The 24,434-nt window shown below is 38.9% G+C and overlaps 1 protein-coding gene across 1 annotated transcript; it reads right to left on the reverse strand.

Annotated features, from left to right (window-relative positions):
* Positions 1 to 24,434, reverse strand: LOC129631670 (hepatitis A virus cellular receptor 1-like). The gene is made up of 8 exons (XM_055552872.1): positions 24,410 to 24,434; positions 20,304 to 20,558; positions 14,647 to 16,002; positions 13,503 to 13,598; positions 10,339 to 10,394; positions 4,639 to 4,753; positions 3,716 to 3,752; positions 1 to 1,138 (listed from the first exon to the last, which is right to left on the reverse strand). The coding sequence occupies exons 1-8, from the start codon at positions 24,432 to 24,434 to the stop codon at positions 1,036 to 1,038; spliced, it is 2,043 nt and encodes a 680-aa protein (XP_055408847.1). The 3' UTR covers positions 1 to 1,035.

Here is a 24,434-nt window from a genome sequence, read left to right on the forward strand (position 1 = left end):
TTGATTCAATATGAAAAAGAATTTTTATCCTTCCAAAACAATTCTAAAATTTTTATCCTTCCAAAACAATTCTAAAAATCAAAGTGGTTTGAGGACAATTTAGCATTTTGTAGAAACTGGTAACACTCTCAAACAATACTATTATATTTGCAAACTCTATTTTCTAAAACAGAAAGCCTCTTTTGCTACTCCCTTCTTCTCTTTTTTCCTTGTATTTATTTCTGCCCTGACTCATTCTAAAAATCAGAGCCTCCCAGTTGTCAATATAAGTACCTAGAACTGTGGCACTGAGGTAGCAAAAATATCATAAATTATATGGCTATTGATTTTCTTCTGGTGCCTTCATAGTCTACTCAATACCATTGCTTCTTCTAACTGCTAAAATACCATCCTCCTCCCAAAGAAAGCATTTAATGCCTTGTATTTCCAGAACCCTGAGAAACCAAATTTGTCTATAATGGGAAAATCACACTCACCTACATTTTTCTATTGGATAAATAGAAACCTGTACACACCATGATTTGAAACCTTGAGGACCCTATGCAATATCACATTTGGAGTCACTTTATTAAAAAAAAAAAAAAAAGGGACAATCATGAAATGCTTCCATGTTAAGTCCTCTAAGTCCCAGACTAGATGTTCTAATTCTAAGTTGTTTTCAGGTATTCTTGACAGCCTTGGTAACTGAGGTAGAAGTGTTTTTTCTATCTTGCCAATGAGAATTCTTGATGGAAAACAGGATTCATGAGATCTAAAGAGAATGTACAATTCTAAGAAGTATGTTTCATGTTTTGAAGAGACCTCTGCAATGATCAGAAAGTTTGAGCCAATTTAGTATAAAAAATTAGGACTCTGTGACAGTGTTGACTTTACACAGTTGACCTAGCATCACTCTACCCAGTGTCCCTGACTCATAGGAATGCCATGGGAAAATGACTGAAAAATTCTGCAGCTGATTGACAGGACTCTTATATGGTGCCTGGTCACTGTCTGCTATAGTCAAGGGCATAATACTTTAGAATCTGGATCCAGGACCTAGTGATAGTCATCAATAATGTAGACATTGTCTTCTGCTTGGATAGGCTTCAGAGCTGCATTTTTCAAAGCTCCAATGCGAGTATCTTTCAATGGAATCACACTGTAGAAACAATAACATGAGTAAGAAAAAGAAGATCAATTCTCAGGTATGAGCAGCATATTTGTTTATATTCATTCAAGGCTGGGTATTTGCATTTCTCAGAGCCCCACTCAAACATCCTATGAAATGAATAGAAGCTTCCAGAATTGTGAATATGAAGTTACAGGAAATTATTTTTGATAAGGAGGTAGAAAGTCACACCTTTTGGTTTCAAAAATCTCACACTGGTCTCTTTCAAGACACTCCTCATGCAATAGAACACAAAAATTTATAATCTACGAAGACAAATACCACACATCAAATTGAAGTATTAAACCAGGATGCACAGTCTCAAAGATGGCCAGAAAATGGTTTGGCTGGTGTTTTTCTACTTGAGGACTGTGAGCCTTTAGTGAATGTTATTTAGTGGTATGTATCCTGTATTTAAGATATATATATATATATATATCTTATGAATATGAATATATGAATACAAAATATCAGAGCATATCAGATGTAGTAAAATAGTATTGCTTCACCTAAGCATGTTCTAGATCCCAGAGTCAAAAATCACACCCTGCCTTAACAGTCAAAATTAGAAAGCCATGGGTTAGATGAGTTTTATAACATGAATGCTCACACATCAAGTGTACACAAAGGTCATTTGTGGAGTTTTAATATCAAGGCTTTTTTAGAGGTTGTCTGTAGGCACCATTTTTATTACCTAAGCCTGCCCAGAAAAGAAATGCACTGAATCATAGCTGAATGATGAAATAACATCATGAGGAAATACACCTTTTTGTTTTGTTTTGTTTGATTTTCTATATTATACAGCATCTTCTACAATAAATATTTTCTTTTCTATTTAGTTGATTAAAAACTGAAACTTTAAAAAAGTAACATTGAAAAAACAAAAATGAACTAAAAGGATGTTATCATTCATAGTTTTCTGTCTGTAAAGAGTACTTTTTTCTTTTTCCCTCTTGGAAGACAGTCAAAAACTCCTAAAAGTCTAGTTTTGGACTCCAGGGGACCTCTGTGTGATATGACATTGGATGTCACTTAACATCTCTAAACCTGTTTTCTAATTAGTAAACTGATAATAATACTACTGCCTGTCTCACAGGTTTATTGCTGTGAAGGGCATGTTTGCAATAATAAAATCCAGCATCTATGAAACACTTGCAATATGCTGGAGATTATTCAAGGCATATTTTGTGGACTGGCTCATGTGATTAACTCAGATATAGGAAAGATTGGGTACAAACATTCAATGAAAGAGAACTAAGAATAATGGATGGCAGTTAAAGAGGGACGAATTCGGAATCAAAGAAAGACTTGACTTAAAGCCCAAGCTGGACCAGATGAAGCAGTTTATTTTGCTGGAAGTCGGTAGTGGTTTCCTACCTTTACAGAGGCTTGGGGAAATGACTGCAGGGATGCATACAAAGAAGATTTAATTTTTGACTGGGTGAAGGGGTAAACTTGCAAAACTGTAAATTGAAATGCCTGTGAGGCCAGACAACTAATGTAAATGAACAGAGCAGGCTGGGTATGGAATAATAGGGGATGGTGGGAACTGTGGGGAGCCGGAGGCATGTCCCTACCCACTGCCTTTGCGGGTCTTAAGCCTGGAGGTGTCTTCCTGCAGATTTTTGCAGAGCTACCTTCTGCTAATTTGAGGTTCACTCACATAGCCTACTGCCCTGCTCCAGTATTCCCCATGGTATTTCTCTGGAAGTTCTATGCTGCTACTCCTGCTAAGTTGCTTCAGTCATGTCTGACTCCGTGCGACCCCATAGACAGCAGCCCACTAGACTCCTCTGTCCCTGGGATTCTCCAGGCAAGAATACTGGAGTGGGTTGCCATTTCCTTCTCCAATGCATGAAAGTGAAAAGTAAGGGAAGTCGCCCAGTAGTGCCCGACTCTTAGCGACCCCATGGACTGCAGCCCACCAGGCTCCTCTGTCCATGGGACTTTCCAGGCAAGAGTACCAGAGTGGGGTGCCATTGCCTTCTCCGGGAAGTTCTATAAGACCCTGCTTATTCGTTTATATGTTTTCTGTCTGTTCTCATCTTTTCAGAATATAATAGAGATTCAATACACATGCAATAAACAAAACACTGAATGAAATCAAATAACAAACTAAACAACCCATTCAAATGACCCCTGAAACAATATCTGCAATTTAGTTCTCTTGCTCTAACAGATAAGGTTTGAGGTGTTATTTCTGTAGCAGTTATGACACAATTCCAGGGAAATATAGAGGTGCTTGGAGAAGGAAATGGCAACCCACTCCAGTATTCTTGCCTGGAGAATCCCAGGGAAGGAGGAGCCTGGTGGGATGCCTTATATGTGTTCACACAGAGTCGGACACAACTGAAGCGACTTAGCAGCAGCAGCAGCATAGAGATGCTAAAATCATCACTGGAAGGTTGAACAGCAATGGAGGTGCTCTATATACTAGATTTTTCAGGATGCAGAGTATAAAATGGAGAACTTGGAAGGAAAAGAGGAGAGGGACAGAGAAATTTTCCTTATGTTTACTAGAGTAAGAACATCAAAAGGCATTATTAACACAAACCATTTCAAACTTACCGTAGTAGCTCCGCCTTGCTCCCCAGGCAAAAATATCCTAAATTGAGGGGGAAATGAAGAGAAAATTAAACAGGCAAGCCAAAGAGTTCATGAGATTTTTTTTCTAAACCAGTATATTATTACCATTATTAGTTTAATATGAGCAAAATCAGTACAGCTCTCAGATTCTAAAAAAAAAATTAATTTAGAAGAAAGAATATTTTTAAAAAGGAGAAAAAAAAATCAATCTGACCCTAACGTGATAACTCCAGGTAACTTCTCTTGAATCTCCAGGAGCCAAGTATACCCTTGGTATAGAGTATCTTGTGATTCGTAGGTTTAGTGTATTGGCCTACATGCCCTAGCTTACTTTAATGCCATTATATTTCACGGAAAAGAAACCCTGAATATTGTGCTTCTCCCATAGAAGACAGGTTTTACACACACATACACACACAACTGGTGGAAGGAGACCACAACGTGCTGGATGACTGTCATGTGAAACCCTTTGTTCTTCTCCTAGCTCTGAAATCATGTACCCTCCTAATGTCTCTTGTGCTTCTTCTATTAAGTGGGTGTTATAAAGCCATCAACAGTTTTACTCCCGATAGGGATAAAATATTGTTATTGAGGGAATAGGAAAAGAACAAAATGGGAGGGAACAAATGTTGTATATTACAGTGGCTTTTGGCTTCCAAATCTCAACTTTACACAACCAGTGCTTATTTCTCCATATTTAATTTCTCCTATCTAGAATTTAAATATCATGTTTATGGAATGATAAATTTAAAATAAATAAAAAATTAAAAAAAGAACAAGGCAAGAACCAAGGAAGTTACGTGAAACTGATATCATATCAAATGTAAAGCCATATGTATTTGCCGCAAGAATACTCCTGTGGGCTCAAGAATATTTCTGAATATTTCAGTCCTGAGGTGACTTACTTCTCCTAATCCAGAATACCACAAACATGACCAACAATGCTAAAATAGTAACCGAGATTCCAATGTAGACTCCCTTGTTGGTGCTCATCCATGTTTCCTGTGCCAGCGCCTCAACCTACAGAAACATCAGCAGATCAAACACAAAACAGAAAAATAAAACAATCTTTTTAGAGTTATAGGCAGAAAACATTTCAGAAAATAATATACCCAGGCAAATTATTGTTTATTGGCCCCTGGCTACTTCTGGATCATGAGGGATAAGACCAAGTGATGTACAGTTATAGACTTATGATGAAATTCTAAGACAACTCAAAATTCAAAATGTATTTGTGGGTGGTGGAAATGTTTACATCTTACATGCGGTGGTATTTAGACAAGGGTACACATTTGTTAAAACTCAAACGGTATGCTTCAAATGAGTGTGCTTTATTATTATAAATTATACATACTGTAAAAAAAAAAAATAAGCTCTTTTCATAAATAATCCTCTTCAGTTCAGTTCAGTCACTCAGTCGAGTCCGACTCTTTGCGACCCCATGAATCGCAGCACGCCAGGCCTTCCTGTCCATCACCAACTCCTGGAGTTCACTCAGATTCACATCCATCGAGTCAGTGATGCCATCCAGCCATCTCATCCTCTGTCGTCCCCTTCTCCTCCTGCCCCCAGTGCCTCCCAGCATCAGAGTCTTTTCCAATGAGTCAACTCTTCCCATGAAGTGGCCAAAGTACTGGAGTTTCAGCTTTAGCATCATTCCTTCCAAAGAAATCCCAGGGCTGATCTCCTTTAGAATGGACTGGTTGGATCTCCTTGCAGTCCAAGGGACTCTCAAGAGTTTTCTCCAACACCACAGTTCAAAAGCATCAATTCTTCGGTGCTCAGCCTCCTTCACAGTCCAACTCTCACATCCATACATGACCACTGGAAAAACCATAGCCTTGACTAGATGGACCTTTGTTGGCAAAGTAATGTCTCTGCTTTTGAATATGCTATCTAGGTTGGTCATAGCTTTCCTTCCAAGGAGTAAGCGTCTTTTAATTTCATGGCTGCAATTGCCATCTACAGTAATTTTGGAGCCCAAAAAAATAAAGTCTGACACTGTTTCCACTGTTTCCCCATCTATCTCCCATGAAGAGATGGGACCGGATGCCATGATCTTCGTTTTCTGAATGTTGAGCTTTAAGCCAACTTTTTCATTCTCCTCTTTCACTTTCTTCAAGAGACTTTTTAGTTCCTCTTCACTATCTGCTATAGGGTGGTGTCATCTGTATATCTGAGGTTATTGATATTTCTCCTGGAAATCTTGATTCCAGCTTGTGCTTCTTCCAGCCCAGCGTTTCTCATGATGTACTCTGCATATAAGTTAAATAAGCAGGGTGACAATATACAGCCTTGACATACTCCTTTTCCTATTTGGAACCAGTCTGTTGTTCCATGTCCAGTTCTAACTGTTGCTTCCTGATGTGCATATAGGTTTCTCAAGAGGCAGGTCAGGTGGTCTGGTATTCCCATGTCTTTCAGAATTTTCCACAGTTTATTGTGATCCACACAGTCAAAGGCTTTGGCATATTCAATAAAGCAGAAATAAATGTTTTTCTGGAACTCTCTTCCTTTTTCCATGATCCAGCGGATGTTGGCAATTTGATCTCTGGTTCCTCTGCCTTTCCTAAAACTAGCTTGAACATCAGGAAGTTCATGGTTCACGTACTGCTAAAGCCTGGCTTGCAGAATTTTCAGCATTACTTTAATAGTGTGTGAGATGCGTGCAATTGTGCGGTAGTTTGAGCATTCAATGACATTGCCTTTCTTTGGGATTGGAATGAAAACGGAAATTTTCCAGTCCTGTGGCCACTGCTGAGTTTTCCAAATTTGCTGGCATGTTGAGTGCAGCACTTTCACAGCATCATCTTCCAGGATTTGAAATAGCTCAACTGGAATTCCATCACCTCCACTAGCTTTGTTCCTAATGATGCTTTCTATGGTCCACTTGACTTCACATTCCAGGATGTCTGGCTCTAGGTGAGTGATCATACCAAAATGATTATCTTGGTCATGAAGATCCTTTTTGTACAGTTCTTCTGTGTATTCTTGCCACCTCTTCTTAATATTTTCTGCTTCTTTTAGGTCCATACCATTTCTGTCCTTTATCAAGCCCATCTTTGCTTGAAATATTCCCTTGGTATCTCTAATTTTCTTGAAGAGATCTCTAGTCTTTCCCATTCTGTTGTTTTCCTCTATTTCTTTGCATTGATTGCTGAGGAAGGCTTTCTTATCTCTCCTTGCTATTGTTTGGAACTCTGAATTCAGATGCTTATATCTTTCCTTTTCTCCTTTGCTTTTCACTTCTCTTCTTTTCACAGCTATTTGTAAGGCCTCCCCAGACAGCCATTTTGCTTTTTTGCATTTCTTTTCCCTGGGGATGGTCTTGATCCCTGTCTCCTGTACAATGTCACGAGCCTCTGTCCATAGTTCATCAGGCACTCTATCTATCAATCTAGGCCCTTAAATCTATTTCTCACTTCCACTGTATAATCATAAGGGATTTCCTTTAGGTCATAGATGAATGGTCTAGTGGTTTTCCCTACTTTCTTCAATTTAAGTCTGAATTTGGCAATAAGGAGTTCATGACCTGAGTCACAGTCAGCTCCCAGTCTTATTTTTGCTGACTGTATAGAGCTTCTCCATCTTTGGCTGCAAAGAATATAATCAATCTGATTTCAGTTTTGACTATCTGGTGATGTTCAAGTGTAGAGTCTTCTCTTGTGTTACCTCCTTTACATAGCTTAATTTTAATTCTAAAGAAGTCCCACCAGGTAGGTATTTTAACAGAAAGGAAGTGGAAAATCAGAGAAAAAGATTAAGTCTCAAGTCTCCTCCTGCATAAGAGTTTAATCTCTGGAGTCAGAATCCCAGATTAACTTTTATTTAGTTGCTCTGTGACCCTAGCAAGTTATTTAGCCTCTCCAAACCTCTTTTGCAGTCAAATGCAGATTAAATAGGGTTCTTGGGAAAGGTACTTCAGGTAACTCCTGATAAACACTCTGAGGAATACAGAGGAGGGTGACCTAGCCTCTGAGCTGTCCTTGCCTAAACGGAAAACAGTCAGTGCCCTGGAAGGGAAAAGCTGTGTTATCACCTTACTTGTGGGAGGGAAAGCAGTTAGATGGAACACAGGCTTACAGGAAGCCATCTTTGCTTGCTTTTTAAAAAATATTATGTTACATAAAAACTGGAAGTTCATTTTAGAGTGTGCAGCTCAGGATAAAGAAAGGAAAACAAAAATCAATCATAATTTCAACATCCAGAAATAGTTACTATTACCATTTTTCATTACATACTCTTAGAATTTTATCTTTCTAGTAGTTTTCTTAACAGACACAGTTACCATATCCAATGTATACTACAGTATATACATCATTTTACCTTGTATCTATAATCTATATATAATAAATATATATATATTTTTTTAAATTTTTGGCAATGCTACATGGCATGTGGGATCTTAGATCCCTAATCAGCCATCGATCCTCTACTTACTTCATTGGAGGCATGAAGTCTTAACCATTGGACTGTCAGGGAGGTCCCAATGCTATCTGAAAAGTTAGTTTCTTCATTTAACAATTGACACTGTCTTCTCATGGCAGTAAGTACACTGAAGTGACACCATTTTTAATGGCAATAAATGCGCATGCTTAATTGATAAGTTATTAATCTCTTATTATTGAACATTTAGGTTGTTTATAACATTTTCATGATTATAAACAGCAGCAATGTATATCTTGTTTTATACATCTTTATGTATATGTTCATTCTCCTCTTAAGATACAGCTCAAGAAGTTGACCTACTGGGTGGAAATATAGGCTGCTTGGTTTCAAGATACCCGGGAGACACCTTGATATCTTCACGATCAAGACACAAAAATCCCACGATTGTACTACCACCTATTGAGAACTTGCTTCTGTATTACTTACATTATATAGAAGAGATTAATTGCTATTGAATATACCTGTCCTGCAGGTAACTGAGGTCAAAAACAATCTTCTCATTTGCAGTGTTTGTTTCTTTTTTTAAAACTAGCATAAGTCTGACTGACATGACATTTACATGGTGGCAGTTCTGCTATTTAACAAGCACAACAAATTCAGCCCATATCCAGCAGATCAATCAGTACCCATATCATCAGAGTGACTAAATCTTTCATATCATTCCTATGTGGTAGTGTTCTCATTGTCACTAAGTTATGCAACATAAGGCCATTTGACGTCACATTAACCCCACTTTGCTTAAACTTGAATATCTCTTATAATGTCCATGCTGCAATTTCTCACCACTTGCAATCAAGATTACTCTCATACCTGAATCTGTTCATGTTTTTTGCTTCTATGAGTTATTTGCACATAGTGAAAGGAAAGTTGTTTCACCCAAAGGAGCCAAAAGTGAAAAATCTCACTGATAAATTCTTCTAACTTACACACAAAGATGAGGCTTTGATGAACATCATAAGACTATAATCCCTTGGATATTTCCCAAGCTAATTGTGGGAAAAGTGCAAGAACAAATTACAGATTACAAAGTTGTTGAAGACCTTAGGACCTTAATATGTCATCATATGGGGAGGATCATATATAGAAAGACTCAGCAGTGGCCTCAAAATTTCTCTATAGGAGGAAAATTGGATTGGAAAAGGATATTAGGGGGCCAATGTTTAAGGAACCACACTTTCGCTGACATAATATTTTTGGTGGGGATGGCTCTCATTCCACTACATCAATTCAAGGCTTATTATTTCTCTAACAATGATCTAAGTCTTTCTTAGTATGTAATGTTAAGTCACTATGCCTGAATTAATTCACTCTTTTTTTCTTATTTTCTGGTCAGGGGAAATTCTGTCTTGGGTGTATATGTGTGTCTAGAGAAAAATATCACTTTTCAGGTATTTCTAACAAAGTAGTGCATCTATATAGACTTTTTAAATTAATTAAACTATCCATGAAATTAAAAGATGCTTACTCCTTGGATGAAAATTTATGACCAACCTAGACAGAATATTCAAAAGCAGAGACATTACTTTGCCACCAAAGGTCCATCTAGTCAAGGCTATGGTTTTTCCAGTGGTCATGTATGGATGTGAGAGTTGGACTGTGAAAAAAGCTGAGCGCCAAAGAATTGATATTTTTGAACTGTGGTATTGGAGAAGACTCTTGAGAGTCCCTTGGACTGCAAGGAGTTCCAACCAGTTCATTCTAAAGGAGATCAGCCCTGGGTGTTCTTTGGAAGGAATGATGCTTAAACTAAAACTCCAGTACTTTGGCCACCTCATGCGAAAAGTTGACTCATTGGAAAAGACCCTGAAGCTGAGAGGGATTAGGGGCAGGAGGAGAAGGGGACAACAGAGGATGAGATGGCTGGATGGCATCACCGATTCGATGGACGTGAGTTTGAGTGAACTCTGGGAGTTGGTGATGGACAGGGAGGCCTGGCATGCTGCGATTCATGGGGTCGCAGAGTCGGACACGACTGAGCGACTGATCTGATCTGATCTGACCCCTATTTAACAGTCAAATTCTTTTCTTCCTTTATTTTAAATTAGAAAGAATCAATCTGTGGACTAGTCTGACAATAATAATCTCTAAATGTAACTTGATTCCAGAAGAGACATATAAGTGAATCAGGCTAATAAAATAGGAAGGAATATGCTTACAGTTTGATTGTTATGCCAGTGGGGATCATGAGATGGTGTCACAGTGCCATTTCCATCTGCTCAACAAGAAAGAAAATTAATAAGAATTACAAAAAGATTTTGAATTTTCCTGCAAGCACCAAATATATTCACACTGCGTTCTGGTAATGAAGGGAAAGTTGAAAAATTATATAGTTTAATGCTGTAGGCATCCCAGGAATAATACCAAGTTAATAAAATTTATTAATTTAAGTAGTAAGGTTGTGTTTCTTAACCATTTTGTCAGGAAGCCTTTGAAAATGAACCCTTTTTCTTTTCTCCCTATGGGGGGAAGGAAATACATGCTCACAGAAAATTTACTGAAAATTTTAGACAAGTCAGAGTGACCCATTCTCAGAACTAGGTTAAAACTTACCACTTACAGATAAATAATCAATATTTTCATGACAACTGAGAAACTTGCAATGAGTGCTCAGAGGTCATTACACATCCAAAGAGCAGAACCACTCTGTTCAAAATGAACATTACATTGGTTTTACATTCAAAATGTGAGTCAAATGCACTAAGTTACCTCAAACAGGTGGCATCCAACTCCTACATTATATGCCAGTGTGCACAGACACTGATCCAAATGTGCTTTAGAAAATATGTTACAACACTCCCAAGACCAGTATACCTTATATTACCTAAACTCCCAATAAAAGGATACTATGCCTTAAAGTCTTCAATGTCCAAATTTTAATAGTGTTTTGATATATCTCTTTTGTCCCACTGAACATATACTGTTGGCCCTTCTAAGCAAATATAGGTCAAATACAGGATTCTCTCTTTACTGAGTATCGATTATATACAAGCACTTTACATCCTTATACCAATTTTCTTAATCTGAAATTTTAGATGAAGTGCTGAATTGGTTGAAGTTTCCAACTCTACTAAAGGACAAGAGCCTCAGCTCATAACCACCGCACACACTATGTTCCCATCCAATGAAAATACTGCAGGTCTCAGAGATTCACATACTACTGACAGAGCTATAAAATCATCATGTTCTAATGGTAGTGAAAATAAGTAACCATATTCCCCCCAAGTTTTCACACTTTATACTACTGTATCTACAATTTAAACATTCCGACACTACTTCTTCAAGAGACAAAGACAGTGTCTACGGTCTAGTCTCTGTGTATGATTTATGTTATAACCTTAAATCCTTAAGCTATAGAATGAGTGATGTTGTAAAAAAAATAGCATGGACTTGAGTCAGATGAAACTTGACTTCAGTGCTGATATGTCACTTACCAATGTGACCTCGATTAATATCCTTTACATACAAATTACATACATATGCATGTAAATGTATGTATTTATATTTCTAGCTGGGGTAACCTTGAACTACAAGCTGTTGATAGCACCCGTCTCATAAAGTTATCACATTAGATGATGCATGTAAGGTGCTTAACACCATATTAAACAAATATCAGGTGTCACAATTATGTTGCTATATAACAATAGGAGCAAAGGGGAAGGGACACCATGCAATGGATTTTCCAAATAGCATGTCCTTCATTCCTTACAAACATGTAGTGAGGAATGAAACAACTTGCCCTCGGGCGTGCAGCTTGAAACTCGGGCAGTTGAATTGGAAGCTGTTTGTCTCCAAAGTAGACAAATGTCCTCCTCAGTCTGGCAAAGGCAAGAAATAAACCTGCCCTGAAAGAATTAAATGAGATAATGCACAACAATTTGCTGGCAAATGCATCTGAAAAGGTAGGTGCAGGCCCTAAGAAAACCAAAATTCCTCCTGGACTAACATTCTTGGCTTTGTGAGGCTTTAACCCAGTGAAGTGTGACTCGGGCACTGTGAGGATTTGGTTCAAGGGCCTCAGAGATGCTGCCAAGATGGCAGCAGTCACAGAAGTCGTGGGGACACAGCTGCTGCAATGTCTGTTCCATGTTGCCAAGTCTACTTGACCAGGTTTAGTGACATATTTTAGAGAACAATTTCCCATTTTCTACTTTGTTCTTCCTCTTAGCCTAAAAGTGTGGGGTGCAGTTGCCCCAACTGCTCTTACCTGTATTTTTATCTGCTTTCTCCTTGTTTCTGTGCCAAGAAACACTTCACACCAAGGATTCCACTTTCAAAACCAAATCTCACTATTAGCTAATTTCAATTAAATTGGCCCCTCTCTGAGTCCCGCTGCATGTTCATTTTCAATTAAGAGCTTCCTTGAATGATTGGCTAAGTAGGCCACCCTGGGTGTCTCCTACAGCAACTCCTGAGCATGATGAATCATAGGCACAAGTCTTACAAAATCTTACAAAATCTGACCTTGTTTGGGTGCTTTACAGGTACATGGACAAATAAGCCAGTTCTGCATTACAAAGGGGTTCACCTGTGGCACTCTCCAAATATACCACCATGGGTAACACAGTTAGCTTGGAAAGATGACAATTCAATATCATGTTTCTCCATTATAGGAAAAACAAACTAATCTTACATCTCAAAAGAATATGGACTTTCCAAAACTAGGGAGAACTGGGAGACTTTTGGAGTGGAATAGCACAATCCTAGTGGGCCCTGCCTCTTTGGCTCTGGTGTCCATGTCCTCAACCCAACTCAAAGTGTCCATGTGAAATGAAAGCTCGACAAGGCAGCAGGGGAGACTCCTGGCTCTGTGTAGTTTCTGGGGCTTAGAGGAAGCATAAACAGGCAACCAGTTCATTCTGGACCAGTTTGGATTTAATTGTTTTAAGGCTCTGTCCAGGGAAGTATGCCTAGAAATAAGTTTAAAGACTAGGCTGATTCATTTCATTTAGAAAAATGTGGATATGCATGTGGATGGTCCCAAATCATACTACCTGCCTATGTCACTCAAAGTACATATTTCTGGACATTCTAAGTAACAGTCATAGTTGCCACTCTATCATTTACCTTGTAACTGTGTCCCCAGATCTTTATCTCAAAGAACGCTTGTAAGAATAAGTAATATTTCCTCCATTTTCCAAAGGATAAAAACAGATTCAAAGAGGGTAATAAGACATTTGTTCAAGTTGCATAGCTGAATGGAATAGCCATTGTTGGCATTCAAGTCACGCTTGTCTTATTTCAGAATATGTGCTCTGAACAATGTGCTAATATTATCAAAATTTGAATGTTCCCAGGTGTTCAGGAAAGAAACTGAAGTTACCTGTTGAACAAGAGTGCCATGGTGAGCTGGTTATGTTTGTTTCATACAGGGTAGTAGGCTGGCTTTCTGCTGTCTGACTTGGAGAAGATAAAGAAGCTATAGGAATGACAAGAACGGGAAAATAGTGTTCAATTAGTGGAGGAAAATTTACACCCCCAGCAGAAAGAACAAACAAAACTAAATCAGAAATTACCCTTTGACTCTTTCTTAGAAATGTATTAATAGATGTCCTTGAGGTATTACCCTGCTATGAAGGCATTTCATTATCATGAATAAATCTGATCTAGATAATGATCTGAGAGCCTAACAACAGAATTATTTCACTTTTTATACTTCTTTTGTTGTTCAGTTGCCAAGTTATGTCCTACTCTTTGCAACCCCATGACTGCAGCATGCCATGCTTCCCTGTCCATCTCTGTCTCCTGGAATTTGCTCAAACTCATGTCCGTTGAGTTAGCAATACTGTCTACCCATCTCATTCTCTGCCACCCTCTTCTCCTTTTGCCTTCCATCTTTCCCAGCAGCAGGGTCTTTTCCAATGAGTCAGCTGTTTGCATAAGGTGGCCAAAGCTTTGGAGCTTCAGCTTTAGCATCAGTCCTGGGGTTGTCATAAGAATTAAGGGGCTTAATACTTATAAAGCAGTTAGCATGTTTCCTGACACAGGAAACAGAGTAAGCATTAACTTCACTGAAATCTTATCCTCAAGTGTTGGGTTAGGCTTCAAAATGGATTAAATGATCTCTATTCAGATTTTTGTCATAATTCTATGTTAAACTGGGCCGAATGCACCATCCTTCTAAGATGTCCGTGACTAGTGGTCTGGCTTTTTTTTTTTTTTTTTTTTTTTTTTGCTACTAATGATTCCTTTGAGAATCTAGTAAAAACCATAGGTCCCTCTCACTCTGAAAATTCTTAAAGATACACAAGATGAATATAAGAGGGCACAAGTGGTTCACAGTTTCCAAACTGTGAAGCCAGGTTTGGAAACCTATATAGCAAAACCAATACAATATTGTAAAGTTAAATAAAATTAAAAAAAAAAAGAGTCCCTACCCTAGATTGTACGTCTACCTTAACACAGTGCACTGAATGGTGCATATCCTTACTTTAGAAACTTCTGTGCTTAGAAGTACTTTTGCTTACCTGGCTGGAGGTCCTTTGTGGGTGCTGGCATTGGAAGAGCAGAAGTAGAGGACCTTGCTGTCACTGGAGCAGTGGTGACTGTCATGGTTGGAGTAGTGGTATTGATTGTTGTTGGCACAGCAGTGCTGGTGGTTGTTGGAGCAGTGGTGACCATTGTGGTTGGAGTAGTGGTGGTAGTTGTCTTTCTTGTAGTGGTTCTTCTTGGAGTAGTAGTAATGGTTGTCTTTCTCATAGTGGTGGTTGTTCTTGGAGTAGTGGAGGTGGTGGTGGTGGTTGTTGGAGTCATGATGGTTGTTGCAGTCATGGTGGTTATTGTTTTGGGAGTAGTAGTGGTGGTTGTTGGAGTAGTGGTAGACATTCTTGGAGTAGTAGTAACAGTTGTCTTTCTTTTAGTGGTGGTTGTTCTTAGAGTAGTGGAGATGGTGGTGGCGGTTGTTGGAGTCGCGGTGGTTGTTCTTTTGGGGGTAGTAGTGGTAGTTGTTGGAGTAGTGGTAGTCGTTCTTGGAGTAGTAGTAATGGTTGTCTTTCTCATAGTGGTGGTTGTTCTTGGAGTAGTGCTAGTGCTGGTGGTGGTAGTGCTTCTTGGAGTAGTAGTAATGGTTGTCTTTCTAGTAGTGGTGGTTGTTCTTGGAGTAGTGGAGGTGGTGGTAGTGGTTCTTGGAGTAGTGGTGGTAGTTGTCTTTCTTCTGTTTGTTCTTCTTTGAGTAGCGGTGGTAGTTGTCTTTCTTCTAGTGGTTCTTCTTGGAGTAGTGGTGGGAGTTGTCTTTCTTCTATTGCTTCTTCTTAGAGTAGTGGTGGGAGTTGTCTTTCTTCTATTGCTTCTTCTTAGAGTAGTGGTGGGAGTTGTCTTTCTTCTATTGCTTCTTCTTAGAGTAGTGGTGGGAGTTGTCTTTCTTCTATTGCTTCTTCTTCGAGTAGTGGTGGCAGTTGTCTTTCTTCTAGTGGTTATTCTGGGAGTAATGGTGGTAGTTGTCTTTCTTCTAGTGGTTCTTCTTGGAGTAGTGGTGGGAGTTGTCTTTCTTCTATTGCTTCTTCTTGGAGTAGTGGTGGCAGTCGTCTTTCTTCTAGTGGTTATTCTGGGAGTAATGGTGGTAGTTGTCTTTCTTCTATTGCTTCTTCTTCGAGTAGTGGTGGCAGTTGTCTTTCTTCTAGTGGTTCTTCTTGGAGTAGTGGTGGCAGTCGTCTTTCTTCTATTGCTTCTTCTTCGAGTAGTGGTGGCAGCTCTCTTTCTTCTATTGCTTCTTCTTGGAGTAGTGGTGGTAGTTGTCCTTCTTGTAGTGGGGGTCGTTGTTGGAGTAGTGGTGGTAGGTGTTGTTGTAGTAGTAGTGGTGGTGGTCGTTCTCGTTGTAGGTGGAGCTAGAAATCAACATGAAAGCAGGGATTCATCAAGCAGCAGGAAACAAGAGACTCGTGCTGGGCCTGTGCACCAACACAACCAAGCACACTGTCCCCAGGCAGAACTCAGCACTTCTCTCCCATGAACTCCAAGTTCTTGTTATGGGTCAACTAGAATCTGTGACTGAGGAGGGAGTGAAGACATGGTCACAATAAGGCAACAGCAGCATTTAAAGGATGATATTTCAGGAGGTATTGCTATTAAAAAATGACACATGGGATTTGTGTTGAAGAACTTTGTAAAGTGCTTATTAAACTTATATGCAGAGTACATCACGAGAAATGCTGGACTGGAAGAAGCACAAGCTGGAATCAAAATTGCCAGGAGAAATAACAATAACCTCAGATATGCAGATGACACCACCCTTATGGCAGATAGTGAATAGGAACTAAAAAGCCTCTTGATGAAGGTGAAAGAGGAGAGTGAAAAAGTTGGCTTAAAACTCAATATTCAGAAAACGAAGATCATGGCATCTGGTCCCATCACTTCATGGGAACTAGATGGGGAAAGAGTGGAAACAGTGTCAGACTTTATTTTTGGGGGCTCCAAAATCACTACAGATGGTGACTGCAGCCATGAAATTATTCCTTGGAAGAAAAGATATGACCAACCTAGATAGCATATTGAAAAGCAGAGACATTACTTTGCCAACAAAGGTCCATCTAGTCAAGGATATGATTTTTCCAGTGGTCATGTATGGATGTGAGAGTTGGACTGTGAAGAAAGCTGAGCACCGAAGAATTGATGCTTTTGAACTGTGATGTTGGAGAAGACTCTTGAGAGTCCCTTGGACTGCAAGGAGATCCAACCAGTCCATTCTGAAGGAGATCAGCCCTGGGATTTCTTTGGAAGGAATGATGCTAAAGCTGAAACTCCAGTACTTTGGCCACCTCACGTGAAGAGTTGACTCACTGGAAAAGACTCTGATGCTGGGAGGGATTGGGGGCAGGAGGAGAAGGGGACGACAGAGGATGAGATGGCTGGATCGCATCACTGACTGGATGGACGTGAGTCTGAGTGAACTCCGGGAGTTGGTGATGGACAGGGAGGCCTGGCGTGCTGTGATTCATGGGGTCCCAAAGAGTCGGACATGACTGAGTGACTGAACTGAATTGAACTTAACTTTGTAAAGACTAGTCATAGATATCAGATTTACATATCTTCATAAACATCTGTGAAGGAGGGAAAAGTGTCTAGAGCCTGAAGCTGTCTTTGTCCTCTCAGCAATACATAACTAGAACACAAATAGTAGTTCCTAAGAACCAGACTATCGACCAAATAATAGCATTTGCTTCTGTCAGTTCTAAGGTACCAAACATATCTGCATCTTAAATGTGGATTAATTCACATCATTAACATACTCTGGATAACACAGATGCCATATGCCACCTGGGAAGCCCTGAAAACAGTCATAGATAGTATATACATGAATGGATGGGGCTGTGTTCTAATAAACCTTTATTTATTTAAAAAAAAACAAAAAAACAAAAAACCTGTTGGTGAGCTTATTTTATAATCTGATCTGGTCCTATGGCTACAGTTTGCCGACCTGGGCCTAACAGTGTAGTTAAAGATTTTGAAGAACAGTGCAGTCTCAATCCCCTCCCTTCAGTTTGAAAAGAAACTTAAGAAAAAGAGGAAGCAAGAAAAACATCTGATCAAAGGAGTATAACAAGGAGGAAATTTAATCAGCTTGTTCCACTAATGTGTCTTGTTCAGGAGTAAATATTTCCTAAGAAACTAGGACACTAAGGCTAGGAAAAGCTGCTGAGGAAGAGCCCTAAGAGAGGTTGAAAGTAAACTCTTTCTGTGAAAAGTGCAAGAAAACTCAAGTAAAGTATTGGGTTGGAAGCAGAGAGTCACTTTGGCTCAGTTATGAACCCGTTTCCCACTGGACAGAGTGGTGACTTTGTAAATATTCATCTATTAAAGAATTTATAAGCACTATAAATGTCCCCTATTAATTTCTTTCTTCCTCCAGACCAATCATATAATTTCACAACTCCAAAAATAATCTCTTCTCCACACACAGCCTCCTGCCACATGTGTATAGCACCAGCATCTTTTGGCTTTCTTAAATTGCCTCCTAGATGTTTTCCCAGAGTCAGCTATTTTCTGCATCACAATTGACCTGATTTTACTTGCCTTCATCAAATAAGCTAAGTGTCTTTGATGAAGTTAGGAAAAGTTATGAAATTGAAATATCAAGTTCATTTAAACTAAAAGAGACCTAGCTTATAAAGGCTCTGAATATTGGCTTCTGTTTTCATTAGAAACTTTAGTGGGAGAATACTTACTATGAAAGAGCACCAGAAAACATGAAATCCTTTTGAACCTGCTCCTTTCACCAAGTGGTAAGAAAAATTAAAATGTCTACATCAAGATAGAAAAACATAAACTTCCCAGTCTTTCGGATTTCACAAAATTCTTAAAAGCCAAAAGTGAACAGTTATTGAGATGAAAATGTTCTCATATTGCAATAAGGTGATTTTAACGACTTTTTTTCTTTTTTTTGTTATAATTGTTCTATTTTATTATTAGTTATTCTTAATCTCTTACTGTGCCTAATTTCTAAGTTAAAATTTATCGTTGGTATATAAGCAAAGAGTCGTACATGACTGAGCAACTGAACTGACAAGCACAGGAAAAAACATGCACAGGATTTGGTACTCTGTGCAGTTTCAGCTATCCACTGGAGGAGACACACTTGGAATCAACCCCCATGGAAATAAAAGCAAAAATAAACAAATGGGACCTAATTAAAATTAAAAGCTTCTGCACAACAAAGGAAACTATAAACAAGGTGAAAAGACAGCCTTCAGAATGAGAGAAAATAATAGCAAACGAAACAACTGAAAAAGGATTAATCTCAAAAAATACAAGCAACACCTGTAGCTCAATTCCAGGAAAATAAACGACCCAACCAAAAAATGGGCCAAAGAACTAAACAGACATTTCTCCAAAGAAGACATACAGATGGCTAACAAACACATGAAAAGATGCTCAACATCACTCACTATCAGATAAATGCAAATCAAAACCACAATGAGGTACCATTTCACACCAGTCAGAATGGCTGCTATCCAAAAGTCTATAAGCAATAAATGCTGGAGGGGGTGTGGAGAAAAGGGAACCTGCTTACACTGTTGGTGGGAATGCAAACTAGTACAGCCACTATGGAGAACAGTGTGGAGATTCCTTTAAAAACTGGAAATAGAACTGCCATATGACCCAGCAATCCCCTGCTGGGCATACACACTGAGGAAACCAGAATTGAAAGAGACACATGTACCCCAATATTCATTGCAGCACTGTTTATAATAGCCAGGACATGGAAGCAACCTAGATGTCCACCAGCAGTCGAATGGATAAGAAAGCCATTTTAACTTTTAAACAAGCAATTTAGTGATATGATGTGAGTGAAAGTGAAAGTCACTCAGTTGTGTGCAACTCTTTGAGACGCCATGGACTATAGAGTTCATGGGATTCTCCAGGCCATAATACTGGACTGGGTAGCCATTCCCCCCTCTAGAGGATCTTCCCAACTCAGGGATCGAACTCAGGTCTCCACATTGCAGGCTGATTCTTTACCAGCTGAGCCATGATATGGTGTGAATTGTGCTTCAAAAAATCCAAGGGTAGAGGGAGGGGATGAAACTATCTAGACTCTTTCAAAGTATATACTACAAAATTGAGTTTACAGTTGTCTAAACCAAATGCTACATCTATTTGACAGGACCTTATATTACCTGTTTTATATGTGTGAAACTCTCTATGAGTTTTAAAATGTTAAGAAAGAACATTTGAAAATTCTCCAAAGAAATGACCTCAGAGAAAAGGTCAGATTTTCAAGAAAAAGAAATTCAGCTCCATAAAAATACTCACTATATCTCAGTGTGGAACAGTGAATGCTTTTTCATGAACCAACTAGTATTCCTGAAGCACTGCTTCAGGAGACAGTTTGCTGACTGGGAAGACCCTCTAGCCTACGGTCTTGAATCAAGGTTAGTCTTAACACTTCACTCTACACAAATACAAGATATTCAGTTGAAGAGTTATTAGAAAACAAGATCATGGGAAACTTTTATTTCCCTTCTAAAGGAAAAGAAAGTTAATATCAAACAGAAAACTCTGTCTCTGGGAACCCACAGAAGTGATCAAAGAAGTAGGAAGATAAGCTCACCTGGATTGATCCTCAACTCTAGGGTGGTTTTTATGTCATTGAACCACCCTCTCACCTCAATTCAGCAACAATACAAGCCACTGTCAGACACGGCAGCATTGTTTATGGTCAAAGACACATCCCTTCCACGAATATTGCCATTTAGCTGATAACGTCCATCCCTCCGATAGGTGACTCTGTATCCATCAGTCCAGATGATGTTAGTTCCACAGTTCAACCGAGGACATGCCCCTCGTCCCCAACACATGCTTGTGACTTCTCCATTATAGTAGCAGGGTAGAGTGACACTCTGACCCACCACTCCAGTCACTCGATGGTAAGAGGTTACACCATCTGTAAATAAAGAGAAACCAGAGCATGAGGTCTCAAAATTTTAACTTTAATTTTATGTTCATTTTGTTCTTTATATAGTTTGTGCTGTTTGAAATTATCTAACTGTATCTTGAGTTTGTAAATTAAATATATGCATTTTTCTTGTAAACATATTCTTTAGCAGTATTATTATTAACCAGATATATTTGAGGATGAAACATCATATAAATGTCTTTCTGTATTCAGGATTACTTCCTAATAGGACATCACCAGATGGTCAACACCGAAATCAAAGTAGCCAAAGATGGAGCCAAAGATGGAGAAGCTCTATACAGTGAGCAAAAACAAGACCAGGAGTTGACTGTGGAAAGATATAAGCATTTGAATGCAGAGTTCCAAAGAATAGCAAGAAGAGCTAAGAAAGCCTTCCTCAGCAATCAAAGCAAAGAAATAGAGGAAAACAACAGAATGAGAAAGACTAGAAATCTCTTCAAGAAAATTAGAGATACCAAGGGGACATTTCATGCAAAGATGGGCTCAATAAAGGACACAAATGGTATGGACCTAACAGAAGCAGAAGATATTAAGAGGTGGCAAGAATACCCAGAAGAACTGTACAAAAAAGATCTTCATGGCCCAGATAATCACTATGGTGTGATCACTGACCTAGAGCCAGTCATCCTGGAATGTGAAGTCAAGTGGGCCTTAGAAAGCATCACTACGAACAAAGCTAGTGGAGGTGATGGAATTCCAGTTGAGCTATTTCAAATCCTGAAAGATGATGCTGGGAAAGTGCTGCACTCAATATGCCACCATATTTGGAAAGCTCAGCAGTGGCCACAGGGCTGGAAAAAGTCAGTTTTCATTCCAATGCCCAAGAAAGGCAATGCCAAAGAATGCTCAAACTACCGCACAATTGCACTCATCTCACACACTAGTAAAGTAATGCTCAAAATTCTCTAAGACAGGCTTCAAAAATACGTGAACCATGAACTTCCAGATGTTCAAGCTGGTTTTAGAAAAGGCAGAGGAACCAGAGATCAAATTGCCAATATCTGCTGGATCATGTAAAAAGCAAGAGAGCTCGAGAAAAACATCTATTTCTGCTTTATTGACTATACCAAAGCCTTTGACTGTGTGGATCACAATAAACTGTGGAAAATTCTGAAAGACATGGGAATACCAGACCACCTGACTTGACTCTTGAGAAATCTGTATGCAGGTCAGGAAGCAACAGTTAGAACTGGACGTGGAACCACAGACTGGTTCCAAATAGGAAAGGGAGTACATAAAGGCTGTATATTATCACCCTGTTTATTTAACTTATATGCAGAGTACATCATGAGAAAGGCTGGACTGGAAGAAACACAAGCTGGAATGAAGATTGCCAGGAGAAATATCAATAACCTCAGATATGCAGATGACACCACCCTTATGGCAGAAAGTGAAAGGAACTAAAAAGCCTTTTGATGAAAGTGGAGGTGGAGAGTGAAAAATTGTCTTAAAACTCAACATTCAGAAAACAAAGAATATTGGCATCCGGTCCCATCAGTTGATGGGAAATAGATGGGGAAACAGTGTCAGACTTTATTTTGGGGGGCTTCAAAATCACTACAGATGGTGATTGCAGCCATGAAATTAAAAGACGCTCACTCCTTGGAAGGAAAATTATGACCAACCTAGATAGCATATTCAAAAGCAGAGACATTACTTTGCCAACAAAGGTCCGTCTAGTCAAGGCTATGGTTTTTCTAGTGGTCATGTATGGATGTGAGAGTTGGACTGTGAAGAAAGCTGAGTGCCGAAGAATTGATGCTTTTGAACTGTGGTGTTGGAGAAGACTCTTGAGAGTCCCTTGGACTGCAAGGAGATCCAACCAGTCCATTCTGAAGGAGATCAGCCCTGGGATTTCTTTGGAAGGAATGATGCTAAAGTTGAAACTCCAGTACTTTGGCCACCTCATGCGAAGAGTTGACTCATTGGAAAAGACTCGGATGCTGGGAGGGATTGGGGGCAGGAGGAGAAGGGGACGACAGAGGATGAGATGGCTGGATGGCATCACTGACTCGATGGACGTGAGTCTGAGTGAACTCCAGGAGTTGGTGATGGACAGGGAGGCCTGGCGTGCTGCGATTCATGGGGTCGCAAAGAGTCAGACACGACTGAGCAACTGAACTGAACTGAAGGACTGGTTTATGAGACAAAGTATCAGGATAAAGGGCAGAAATATGTTCAGTCTTTTGGTGAATATGATTCAAATTCCTCTCCAAAAGGTTTGAAACAAATGACACTCCAGCAATGCATCAGTGTGTGTGCATTTTATCCTGTGTTTGACAGGTATCTGCTTACTAAATGTTAATACATACAGGTGGCTTTTCCTCTCCCCTAGATTCAGTCACTGTCTCAGTTGAAATCTGATTTTAAAACAGAGTTGCATTTAAAATTTTGATTTTCAATTTTATTGCAACTTTTTAAATGGCTATGCAAAAAATGTCACCTCACAAATCTTCTCTAAGTTAAAGAAGAAACAGCTAATATCCTAGTTTCAGCATCATTGGCTAGAAGGCAAAAGCCTAGTAAACTCTTTAGAAATCAGTTTTTAGAAAAAAGGGTTTATAATACTCTCAGAAGGAACTGAGGCTTGTAATGGGCTTTGTTGTTTTTGTTTAGTTGCTTAGTTGTATTGGACTCTTTCCACCCCATGGACTGTAGCCCGCCAGACTCCCCTGTTCATGGAATTTCCCAGGCAAATTCCCTGAAGAATTTCCTTCTCCAGGGGATCTTCCCGACTCTGGGATCAAATCCATGTCTCCTGCATTGGTAGGTGGATTCTTTACCACTGAGCCACCTGGGAAGCCCATCATGGGATTTAGGATCGATTAAAAAAAATTCAAGCAGGGATCTCTTCTTGTGAATTGATGACTGTCCTGCAATGGAGCACTGTCCAGTTAGCCAGGTGAAACCAAAAAAATTGGACAATATTTAATCAGATATTAAACTTTGCCTCTTATAAACAAACAGGCAGGAAAACTGTCTCCTGCAACAGTGGTTTAAAAAACTGTATTGCCAAATGAAGTCTGAGTGGTCCTTAAAAGAAATCTGAGATTCAACAAACAGTCATAGTTAGAACTGGGCTGTAAGTCTGGGAAATGCTATGGGAATAAACACTCATTGTTATATAAAATAAGTCTAGTTTTTATTACAGGAATTCTGATTATATTTAATTTTGCTTAATATCATTTTTTAATTATAAATGTAATTTATGCTCATTATAGATATTTGTTACAGAATATAATTTTAAAATGTACTTTTCCTCATATTCCTACCTTTAGAGATTTTTTCTTAATTTAGGATTATGTCTATTCCTAAAAATTTCCCCTATCTCATAGAATGTTAACATATGAGATAAATTAAATTATTTTGTTTATTAAAAATTAAATTTTTTTGTTTATTGATTAAAAAAAATAGGGCCACATGGCATCGCATATGGGATCTTAATTCCCCAACCAGGAATAGAACTTGTGCTTCCTGCATTGGAAACACAAAGTTTTAACCACTGGTAAACCAGGAAAGTTAAAATACTTTCTTCTTAAATGAAATAGTTACACATGGTTAAAAGTATCAAAAAGTACAAAATGGTACAATAAAGGACTCGTCTCCTTCCCACCCATCCCCATTTCTTCTTCCCACCCTCGTCCACGGTTACTCTCTTACATACACTTGAGTAGTTCATGCATACACATCCATATACCTACTATTTTTTTTTTTTATTTAAACACAAATGGTAGCATAAGCTGTACTGTACTGCAGCATGCCTTATTCACCTACCCATAGATTTTTTAATTCTTAGAACTTGAGCTTGATCCCATTACCTTTGACAAAGCCCCCCTCCACCAT

Source organism: Bubalus kerabau, chromosome 1 (genome assembly GCF_029407905.1).
Source record: "Bubalus kerabau isolate K-KA32 ecotype Philippines breed swamp buffalo chromosome 1, PCC_UOA_SB_1v2, whole genome shotgun sequence".
NCBI lineage: Eukaryota > Metazoa > Chordata > Mammalia > Artiodactyla > Bovidae > Bubalus > Bubalus kerabau.